The sequence below is a fragment of the Bufo bufo genome, chromosome 2 (assembly GCF_905171765.1).
Source record: "Bufo bufo chromosome 2, aBufBuf1.1, whole genome shotgun sequence".
Lineage (NCBI taxonomy): Eukaryota > Metazoa > Chordata > Amphibia > Anura > Bufonidae > Bufo > Bufo bufo.
In genome coordinates this window covers 736411845-736423931 of record NC_053390.1, presented here as the reverse complement: position 1 = coordinate 736423931, position 12087 = coordinate 736411845, and the positions used below count along the sequence as shown (strand labels likewise).

The 12087-nt window shown below is 42.5% G+C and overlaps 1 protein-coding gene across 4 annotated transcripts in view; it reads right to left on the bottom strand.

The window, feature by feature from the left end:
• The window catches only part of ATP8A1 (ATPase phospholipid transporting 8A1), a 209591-nt gene that overhangs the window by 107301 nt on the left and 90203 nt on the right, over nt 1-12087 (bottom strand). For all 4 annotated transcript variants that reach the window (XM_040418921.1, XM_040418923.1, XM_040418922.1 and 1 more), the window contains 4 exons: nt 11678-11747; nt 10625-10752; nt 2588-2699; nt 1241-1406 (listed from right to left, as the gene is read on the bottom strand). In XM_040418921.1, coding sequence (XP_040274855.1) covers nt 1241-1406; nt 2588-2699; nt 10625-10752; nt 11678-11747 — 476 coding nt within the window. The remainder of the gene's footprint in view (nt 1-1240; nt 1407-2587; nt 2700-10624; nt 10753-11677; nt 11748-12087) is intronic.

Below are 12087 nucleotides of genomic sequence, written 5' to 3'. Positions count from 1 at the left end.
TTCTTGTCTGTTTTGCGGACAAGAATAGGTATTTCTACACTGGACCGCCTGTTCCGTTCCACAAACTGCGGAAGGCACACAGGCGGATTCCGTGTTTTGCGGACCGCAAAAAACGGAACGGTCGTGTGCATTAGGCCTTAATCTCATTCTCATGCCACTACCAAGTAAGACATGTCCGATCCAGTTCATATAATGGCGTGCCTTGTGGTCTCCAGTTTCTTACGGTTTAGAAAAAATGTAAATAAAAAATAAAAAAATGCGAGGGCATGCACTTAGCTAAAAAGAGGGAAACACTGGACAAAAGGATGCGCAAAACACAAGGAAACATGTTCCCATCACATAAAGTGAGGCTATATCGTTAGGATATCACTATTAGTGAGAGTCCGACTTCTGGGACCGCCACCCCACCAATCCTGAGAATTCGTCTTTTGAGTCTACAGCAGTGACACTGCCACATTCTCTGCTGGGGAACTGCAGCACCCCCCCCCCATTTAAAGGGGTTATCCCGTGACGGATGTAAAAAATTACAATATGATTTCATATAGTACATGACAATCTCTTTCTAACAAACTTAGAACCAGCCCTGTAGCTCACATGGAAACAGTGATATCGCCATGCATTGCTGCAATTGTTCTGCTAGCTTTTATTCCAGCTGGCAGCTCAGGGGCGTGTCCTTTCTCCTGGGGGAAAGACCTTTCTACTGCAGCTGGTGGCAGTTGAAGGATGGAACTGAGCGTGTGCTTCCATCTCAGTGAGCAGGAACAAAAAATTAGAGCGGGCGCAAAACAGCAGGTGGCGCTATATAAAGAGATTTCAATGAATACATTAATTACATGGAATCACAGACTTATTCAGACCCAGGTGCTGGTTTCAAAAATGTGAAATATTTTTTGTGGGACAACCCCTTTAAGTGAATGAGCGGAAGGGTTGCCAGGAGTGAATGATAAGTGCAGCAGCCTATACATTCTCACATAGGTGGGGGCCCCCAGTGCTTGCCCACGTGACCTGATCATTAAGTGATGGCATACTCTATCAATACTTTATGAGATGGGAATACACCTTCACAGATCTGGGCTGTCAGCAACACCTTCAAGGATAGCACACATACAGGGGAAGACTATGCAAAGGAGATGACCATGGAGTGGGGAGAGGGTGTAGGTCACCATGTGGCCCGCTTCATGTAGTAGAATAGTGGGTGCAGATGTCAGATGACCGCATTGTAACCATGTCCATTACTCACAATTCAGATTGAGATACCAGTCTTTCTCTTCGTGTCTGGAGTTCCAGATTGAAGACCCAATAGAGCACACTAAGGAGATCGCGATGAGCGTCCCAAACAGGAGCAGGATCTGGATGTTGGTTATATGCTCCACATTGGACAACTTCAGCGGAGGCCGGGTTGAATTCTACATAGATAAAAAATAAATGTTCAGCTATGCTGCAAAAGGTTTCAATAGACATATGTAGGTTAATATACTGTATTCAAAGGGGTTGTGCAGTCAGTACATATTGATTACCCATCCTCAGGACAGGTCATCAGTATCTGATCAGTGGGGGTCTAACTCCTGGAACCCCTGCCAATCAGCTGTTTGAAGCGGAGGAAACGCTCATACGAGCACTGCGCGTTGTCTTGCTTGCAGCAGCGGCTCAGTGTAATTACAAGCGCTCGTCCCATTCAAGTGAATGGAACAAGTACTGGTAATTACACTGTGCCGTCAACACTTCCGAGACGACACACAGTGTAATCTTGAACAGGAGGTAGTGCTGGCACGGGTGCCTCCTCCACTTCTAACAGCCAATTGACAGAGGTGCCGGGAGACTGCACAACCCCTTTAATGACTGGAGTATACGTGTGATTTACATATTACGTAAGGACACTGGGGAGATTTATAAGAATAAAAGTAATGTAAAGTAAAAGTGGAGCACTTGAGCACAGCAAACCAGAGCCGATCTATAAGGGCGGTATCCGCACCGTTAATACAACCGTCTGCATCCGTTCAGAACGGATCCGTTTGTATTATCTTTAACATTGCCAAGATGGATCCATCTTAAACACCATTGAAAGTCAATGGGGGACGGATCCGTTTTCTATTGTGTCAGTGAAAACGGATCCGTCCCCATTGACTTACATTGTGTGTCAGGACGGATCCGTTTGCCTCCGCATCGTCAGTGTTTTGGTGTCCACCTCCAGAGCGGAATGGAGACGGAACGGAGGCAAACTGATGCATTCTGAGCGGATCCTTATCCATTCAGAATGCATTAGGGCAAAACTGATCAGTTTTGGACCGCTTGTGAGAGCCCTGAACGGATCTCTCAAACAGAAAGCCAAAACGCCAGTGTTAAAGTAGCCTAAGGCTGTGTGCCTCTGCTTGACCTTACTTCTACATAATCATACTGACATAAAGCTGTCAGTATGATCTCGTAGCAATAAGGTCAAGCTGAGGCACACAGCATTATAAATCATGATAATGCTGTGTGCTCCTGCAAGTCCAGAACGTAGGATTACGCTGATACAAGGAGCGTGATTCCTGAAATGGACTCGCCCGTGTGAAACAGTCCTAAAAAGGCAGAAGATGAAGTGGATCACCTGTACAAGCTTTGTGTCATGGCCTGTGTAGACAACTATGCCATGCACCCACTGAGTGTTCCTCAGCTGTGCTCCTCTCAGAAGGATTTGGTCTGGACCTAAAGGGACAGTGCTAGAAGAAGACAGAAGACAAACATGATTACACCCACGTCTTCATACAGTACATGACAAGTCCTGACAACTTCCATCAGAATTGTTTAAGACTGACGACAATATATCCAGGGAGCGCAGTTTGTTCATGTACAGCTACCATGAGTGAGGAAAGGTAGGCCTTGTAGTCCTACTTATGGGCTTTATATCTCTTACTGAATGTAAAACCGGTCTGGTCATAAATGTAAATGCAGTTTATGAGACATGGTTAATGGTCCAGATTGGTAGAGACTGTGGGGGGATTGTGTTTTTTTCCCAATTCCACCCACTTGGAATCTGTTTCCAGCGTCTCACTACACTGCATGCAATAGTAAATGGTGCCATTAGAAAGTACAACTTGTCCCACATAAAACAACCCCTCATAAAGCTATGCGAACAGAAAAATAAAGTTATGGCTCTGGGAAGGCAGGAAGTAAAAAAAAATAAAAATACAAATAAAAAAATAAAAAAAATTCGGCCCAGCTTGAAAGAGTTAATGTCTAATTATGTTATGGTAAACTATTTGCAATAACCAGATTTAGCGGCCTCTACATATCCACCGCAGAGACTAAATGTAAGACAGTGCCCTAGCTGTCTTGCATTCAGACCATTTTGTACACCTAAAACAGGCATAGTAAATGATGAATGAGACGGACCTGCTGGGTACCCCCCCCCCCGCCCTCTTTTTTAGACCTGGCGTGAGCAGGGAAAAGTCCCTGATTGAAGCACAATTAACCATTGCGCTGCAATTTGCATCAGAAATATGCCTAATATAGGTGTGTTTCTGGATAATAAATGACCCCCTTAGTGCCTAGAAAAATTTAAAGTATAGGGGGAGGTACAGTCTGAATACATGGTTGGCTACTGACAAAGGGGACAGGAGGCCCGAAATGTGTGTGGCCGTTTTTCATCCACTATGCATTGGCAATTCGTATCCTGCACAAGCTATATGCATGATAAACATGTTCCATTAGAATGAATATTGACAACCAAGATCCATCTTATATCTATAGCACGTACTATGCGCTCAACAGTGTGGAACCAGAGAACGCAACCAGCTTCACGATCTTACTGAACAAGCAATAACTTCCGGTCACCACGGATCTCTGCCGGGAAGCGGGGAACGCTGGGCAACAAAATACTTTAGAAATGGCAATCTTTTTGACACCTTAAGGTGTACCGGAGTTTAAAAAAAAAAAAAAAAGTACATGACTGAGCTTCACTGTACAGTCATAACATGCGAAGGAGTAGGTCTCCCGTAATGTCTTCCTCAGCAAAGTTACTCCCTGTTTCATCTGCACAGCTAGATGCATTTCTCTCAGTAGGGGGCATTTCCCTTCTATAGAAGTCTGCCAGTACTATACTGGCAGTGACTTCCGTTCCTTTACTTCCCACTATGTTTGTTTTCATCGAAGGAGCACATACAGCAGATGATATGAGGGAGAACACACAGACAGGTGGCTCCTCTGCCCTTGAAAAGCTGTAAAAAGGGTAGTGCTTTTATAAGGGCTTACGAGCTCAGCCAATATTTGCATATTATAAAAGTTTGTTTTTCTAAATAACGGCGGCACATAGTGACATGGGACTAATATAATTATGTTCAGCTGACATTAGCACATTGCTAAGGTCAGCTAGGTTAATACCCATTTTTCTGATGACAGAAACTCTTTAAGAGAAACTACTTATATGGTGTCATTTTGAATTCTGCACGATGTAGTAATTTTCTATTCCACCCTTTGGATATATGCAGAATCACGCGCTACTGAATATAGATTCAAGTGCAATATTGACTGACTCAAATATACAGATAAATAATATTGCTGCAGGGCCCTCAGCCAATCAACATACCTTTGGACTGAACTATATGAAGATGTATAGATTGTAATACAGTTCACATTATTTTATTTATTGTGTTTTATATCCGTTTTAATCCCCTATTTTTATTAAATTGTATATATGTATGTATATATATATATATATATCAATCAGTCAGTGCATCACTGGACAGAGAAGCAGGATGGTCGTTTCAACAAACTGTCTGCCATCTAGGCCGTTCTGACCATTGGAAGCAATGGTTATGTGAGGGCGTGCGCACAAACGGCGAACAAACTCCAAGTGGCGCAGACAGAGGCCCCAGTAGAGAGCATCATTTAATCCACCGACAAGCTCAAGCAGCTCTCAGCTTTGTTGCACACAATCCAGACACAGATGGCACCTTCATTATACATCCCTGTCTCTACCTGGACCATTTCCAGAAGCTTAGCAGTAGGAAATTTGGTGTCACGGTGCCCATCACATGTCCTGCCATTGACAGCCAGCTACTGTGGTCTTAGTTTACAATGGTGTCGTGAACGAGAAACCTGAACTGCTACAGACTGGAACCGTATCGTCTTTGTCGATGAATCTAGGTTTGGGATCTGACAACAGTAGGGATCAAGTATGGAGGCCTCGTGTTGAGCGTTTCAATCCTGCATTTGCTATAGAGCGACACACTGGCCCAACTGCTGGAATGATGACCCGGGGAGCCATCACATATGACAGTCGGTCACCCCTAGTAGTGATATCAGGGACACTAACAGCTCAGTGATAGGTGCAGGATAGGTGTTACCTCTAATGGCAGGGTTTCCAGCAGGATAATGCTCACCCAGACAAGCAAGTCCCAGGAATGTCTCCACCAGAAAACACTTCCTTGGCCTGCCTGGTCACCAGATTTATCGCCAATCTAGCATTTATGGGATCAGCTGGGATGCTACCTTCAGCAACCTACAAGTGTGCAGGATCTACAGACCTAACTAACATCTGTGGGAAAATGTGCCATACGATTCCATACAGAACCTGTATCCTCCATGCCCAACGATATCTCATCTTGTATCCAGGCTAGAGGCGGCCAACAGGGTACTTGATCTTCCTTCCAATTGTACAGTTTTCCCTAATAAACTTATCCCTTCACTCTAATATTGTAATGACTTACACATATCATCAGTACATTCACACATAGAAAGTTTCATTTGAATCCAACAACTCTTTCTTGGTGCATTATTATTTTTTTATTAAGTGTATAAGAGAACTACAGTTCATACAAGTCCCAAACAAATGTTATACAAAATCTCCAAATGTGCAGAAGACAACAAGGAATTCTACATTACTTTGTGCACGTCCAAGAAGGTAGCCACTAAAAATGCTACAAGAGGTTTCGGAATGTTCTCCTGCAGACCACCACTAGAGGTCACGTGGAGAAAACATCCAGGAGATTTAACAGCCAACAAAGCCTTGCAAATCAATATGTCACCAGAGCTTTCCTCCCATTTCCCAAATGCCTCATGATCTACACACAGCCTCATTAGACAATGCCAGTACATTATTAATAGATAGCTGGATGAGCGATCACCTATATCTAGGAAAGCAATGAAGTCTCCTGACCTTTGGAAACTGAAACGTGAGTAATCCCTTCATTATACTGCACTTTTGAAAAGGAATAATTACTTTCTTCAGAAGATCAACCAACTATTCCAAACATCTAAGAAAGTAGGTCTCCAACACGTCAGCGAAGGGAACCATCTCAACCCAATTAAAAGATAAAAGGGGCAGTGATGCAGAAAGGTCTACCCTATAAATTAGAAGACATACACAGTACTACAGCTGTGCGCAGGAAGCAGCATTCATATCATTATGCTAAATACATCATCTACTTTTAATTGTTTCATCTATTTACACGGTTAATCATGAATGGTAGGACATTATGTAATTGCCCGGGTAAGTGGAGGCGTTTGGGAGGTTGGAGAATTGGCCTTCATTGACTTTAGGCCATTTGGCACCAGGAGTGGGGTGGAGTGGGCCCGGCATGCATGTTGGTACCTGCATTCCTTGGATATAATGGAGGCCATTTTGGCACCATAGATGACAGAAATTAAAGTGGGCCCAGCATGCATGTGGAACCTACACTCCCTGAATTGTATGGTAGCCGTCATGGCGCATAACAGGTAGAATTTAGTGTTACAGAGATCGCCTTGACGTGTGGCCGACGGGCTCAGATAATTTTGTACAAAATGTATTTGCCAAGCATCTCTAATTTACAAGTATAGCACTAGCAATTATTATGCATTTTTGTACTGTATTTGGTTTGCAGAGAGCTGTCGCATTGCATGTTTTGTTTTAGTGTTGTTCTCAGCCAGAGCAACGTGCCCCTGCGCATTGGGATGTGCTGACCGACCCCCTTTTTCTTTGCAGATTGACTTTAGGCAGGATGATCCAGCATCCATGAAGTTTACAGTAAATGTTGATCCTAACATCTACTGTACGTAAGACATTGAACATATAAAAAATTGTCAGACCAAGCAACGCCTCTGCCACTATGAAAAGCAGGGGTACAAACTCACAGTACCATGTGCCACCACTGCCCGAGATGCCTTGCTAATTCTGCATGCAGGGCAGTGCTCTGTGTGTTCCGATTGGTGGTCACTAGATTAAAATGGATCACGTTCACACTGCTCAAAGTGCAGAGGGCGCAGTATTTGCAGAGAGCAGAGCCTCTAGGTGTAACAGTAACGCCCCCATTGCTCCTAAAGGCTCATTTGTACATATGAAAACATCAATTTTCTGAGCAATGCGGGCACATATTAACATGGGACCAACACAGATGCCTTCAGCAGACATGTAACAGGTCAGCCAGTGTCATAGGTACAAGTCTGCTGACAGATGCCCTTTAATACACAGCATGACAATTTCTTTAGTGGAATTGCTGCGTATTTTCGCAGATCTCCTTTGAAGAACAGCAGCTAATCTGGTGTACATCTGTTACGTGTGAACATACCCTTACACTATGGCCATGTTACCTGCTTGAGCACCTTGTATTTTTTCTCTACATTAGCATTTTATACTGTTACTTTACATGGCCCCATTGCTACGGCATCTAGTGAGGTTTCGCTGAATTGGCTGTTGATTCTGGTTATGTTATAGCTATAGGACCCAGAGAGAACGCCAGATTCTTTATGTAGAACCCATTTTAACTTGTATTTTATGGTAGTAATGAACGCTAATAAAAATTATATATATTTACATTTTTGTACTGGCGTCATTAACACTCATCCACTAGGCCCAATGTAGCCCAATTCCTCTGTTAGCTACCTTGAGCAGAAACTGGTGTCATTTTCTATTACTATGAAACATCAGCTTCAAGGTCTGATCTGGGGAGGGTCACAGCCCCTGCAAACAGCTGATCATTGGGGGTGTTGAGAGAGTCAGACCCCCATTGATGTAATATTAATGGCCACTAATTTTAAAAGAAAGGAAAACCCTTTAAAGGCAAAATGTTATCAGAAAATGTTGTATTGTTTAAATCACATTTTTATATTAAACAGATTTTTTTGGTTTTTTTTCGTCAGGACCCACCATTCACTGATATCACTGCTTATCTACTCCCTTCTGACCTCAGTACAGATCACAGAGCATGCATAGAAAACGCTCCCATAGAGGTCAGTGAGGTCCCCTCTATTGTCTGGATGACCCATGTGACTGCTCTCAAACAGAACGTCTTGACATATTTTCGTGCCAATTGCCAGTGTGAAAATTGCAAGATTTTAGAGTAATTTTTAAAAAAGTTAGGAAAATCGAAAATTAAAATAAATAAAATACCCAAAATGTTAAACAATAGGTCATTTTCTGATGATATTCCCTTTAAAGGGAACCTGTCATGTGGATATTTGATTATAATCTAAATTATATACAATCATTAACTACTAAAAAGTGCCTTAGATGTATTCACTTACTGGTGTGACAGATGGTTACCTCATAATATACACACAAAGATGCCTCATGTCGCATGCTAATGAGCTGATTTGAGTCCAGCGTGATGCCAGTGAGTCCAGCGTATATTTAAATTCAGAGCTTTAGCCACTCCCCTGCCCACCTGCTGCTGATTCATATGGAAAATAACTGTCAATCAGCAGCAGGTGGGCGGGGAGAGTCAGGAGCTCATGAATATTCAGGACTCATCATTATCAGCTGGAGCTTTTCAATACAAGATGTTGGCAGATTGACTGGGTCAATTAAAGAAAGTGAGCCAGCATTTTGCTAAGAGAATCAGTCACTTATTTATGTTGCCCTTAGTTAGGACACCATAAAACTGGTGACAGGTTCCCTTTAAGTATGAAAACAAGTGTAGGTGAATCCTGGAAGTCTGCACTAACATTCATACATGAGGTCCATAGTCTATAGATGATGGTATTCTCATTATATGAAATCCCTCTTTAGACCTCGGGCTTTTGACATTTTGCTGCGTGTGACTTTAGTGAAGTTTAATAAGACTTTTCATATCCTGGACAAACTGACCTTTAATCATTTGTGTAGCTTAATACTAAACCAAACAGTCTAAAATACAAAGCAGACTGATTTTAGTATAAAACATAAGAAAAAACGTCTGTACCATGGTCTTCAGCTTCACCTGTATGTATATATGGGGTAAGGGACTTTCACAGCATCTCATAGTTATCAAATATTCTGAATTGTGGGATAAATAGGTATAAAAATGCACTTAGGTAAATTTAAAGGGGGTTATCCAATATCATAATCTGCCCCCCCATGTGCCGGGCCCCTCACATGGAATATACTTACCCCGCTCCTGGTTCCTGCACCTCCGCTGCTGCTTCTCCCTGTACATTGATTAAAACATCCAGTGTTGGGGGGAGGTGGTGGAAGCAGCCAATGGCAGGCGGGGACACGAGCCTCCCTAGCGTCACCCGAGAGGCTAGGGAGGCTCCGCCCCCCGGATGTTTTTATCCGTGTACAGGGAGAAGCAGCAGAGGCGGCGTGGGGACCAGGAGCGGCACGGGGAGCGGGTTAAGAATATTCCCTGTGAGGGGCCCGGCACATGGGGGGGCTGTTTAGGATATTGCATAACCACTTTAAGCTTAGGTTGGGTTTACACATTGCAGTAAAACGAAAAGGTAACAAAAACTGCACAATAAAAAAATGAATGCGCTTTTATCCGTTGCTTTGTGATGCGGTAAAACAAATGTGTTTCTCCTATAAACCCAGCCTAACCATACATTTTCTATACCTGCCCATCCCATAATTCAGAATATTTGATTATCAGATGCTGTGCGTGTTCACGGTCCCTTTTACACATACAGGAGAACCTGAAGACCATGGTCCACACTGCCCCGAAATGACAATCACAGCTACACCGTGTATGGTCCAGTATTAACCAAAAAACGCAACGTTTAAAAAGATTATGTACACCTTTGAGGGCATTTATGATTGCATTCTACTGATTTTGGGCTAAAAAAATAATTTTTTCAATTCGTCTTTATGAAAAATGGTTAGCCGTTTCTGAGATACAGATATCAGTCTGTTTACAAGGTGTCACTTTCTGTTTTCTTTGAATCTCGCCATCTGACAGGATCTCCGCTTGTTAGAAAACACAGCAACGAAAACTATAGTGTAACCAGCCGCGCATGTGCGCGTTTATCACATCACCGGGGCAGATTCCCCTGTAATTAGGCAGTAAACCGCATTACACAGAGAAATTATGTATAGGACTTTCTCCAGTACAAACCTGGTTCATAACGAGGAATCCACTGCCGTGATTATGGAAAAAAATATAAATAAAAAATGCGGAGCAGAAACTATGTGGCCATAATGTGTAAACCCAGACTACGGTAAGGCCTCGTTCACACTTCAGTGTTTAGCCAGTGATTTCCATCAGTGATTTGTGAGCCAAAACCAGTAGTGAAGCCTACACATAGATAAAGTGTTCTGTTGGCTCACAAATCACTGACCAAACACTGAAGGGTGAACAAGGCCTAACCGACAACAAAAATAACCATAACTTCAACAATTCTAATTACTCTTACAATATTACAAAAAAACAACTCCTCCTAACATGACCATTTTCCTTAGCTCCATACTTACGCTTGGCCATCAAGCCTGATGTTTCCATTGAAATCATACAGATGCCTGTTGGGGCTTTCACACTCGATTTTGCCAGATAAGCTCATCAAGGTGTCAAGTTCTTTCAGGTCTGCTGTCAAGGAAAGACCCTGGGAAAAATAAAAAGGGAATAAAGGCGTTAAAGAAGTGCATAAAGTCATGAATACGTCTTTAGTCTGTGTGGGAACCAGTCTTCCAATACCTTCAGCCTTGGTCCGCTGTAGTGAAGTCATTATGATCAACAAATTAAGGCTACATTAACACAAACTTTTTTTGTTTCCGTTATTTTTTATTTTTTTTGCGGATTGGATGAGGACCCATTCATTTCAATGGGTCCGCAAAAAATGTGGACAGCACACTGTGTGCTTCCCGCATCCGTATGTCCGGTCCGTAGCCCCGCTAAAAATATAGAACATGTCCTATTCTTGTCCATTTTGCGGACAAGGAAAGGCATTGTTACAGTGGATCCGCACAAAAAACAGATGCCATATGGATGCCAAAAGAAAGTCATCTGTATTTTTGCGGACAGCGTGTGAATGTAGCCTAAAGGGGTTGTCCGGTTTTCCAATATTGATAAGCTATGGTCAGCAAAGAAGCCCCAAAACATAATCGAGCCACCTCCGTGTTACACAGTAGGTACAATGTGTTCTTTTCTTCGTACGTTTCATCTTTGAATCTGTGAACATAGAGCATTGCGGACAAGAATAGGCATTTCTATGGGGGTGCCGGCTGGGTGTATTTCGAATATTGCATATCTTAGTTTAACATACCCCTACGGTCAAATTATTTTCAATCTTTTCTAGGGGTATCATGATTTTTGTCAACTTTTTTTTATTTTTATTATTATTCTGTTGAACCACAATTCAAAAGCAATGTCTAATTTTCAGTAAAGTTTTACTTCTTATTACTTTTGTCCGTTTTAGTTATTTCAGTGCCCATGTGCCGAGTTTGTCCACATGTGTAGATGTTCAATCTGTGTTTGAGTTTGTATTTGTCCATTTGTAGTAAAGAGACTTGTTGATCGTTTTCACATACCTGGCGGATCTTCAGATTGGTCTCCCCATCAAGGTTTGAGGTCTCAATGTAGCACATGGCTTGGGGCTCACTGTGGTAGAATACATATAAATGACTATAAATACCACAAATAAGTAAAAATAACCTTAAACCTATAAAAGGATGTCATCTCTCCTGACATGTCTGTTTGAGAAACTATTTGCATTCCCCGCGTAACGACAGTTCAAATGTCATTCCTGCAAGTTATGAATGAATTACTAGCAGTTTACAATGAAGGTCCAGATGGGTGTTACCAGTTGTGGGTGTGCCCCTGCACAGTCTGACTCTGCAGGGACACACTCCGAACTGGTAATACCCAGATGCACCTTCGCTGCAGACTGCTGGCAATTCATTCATAACTTGAAGGAATAATAAGGAATGGCACAACATAG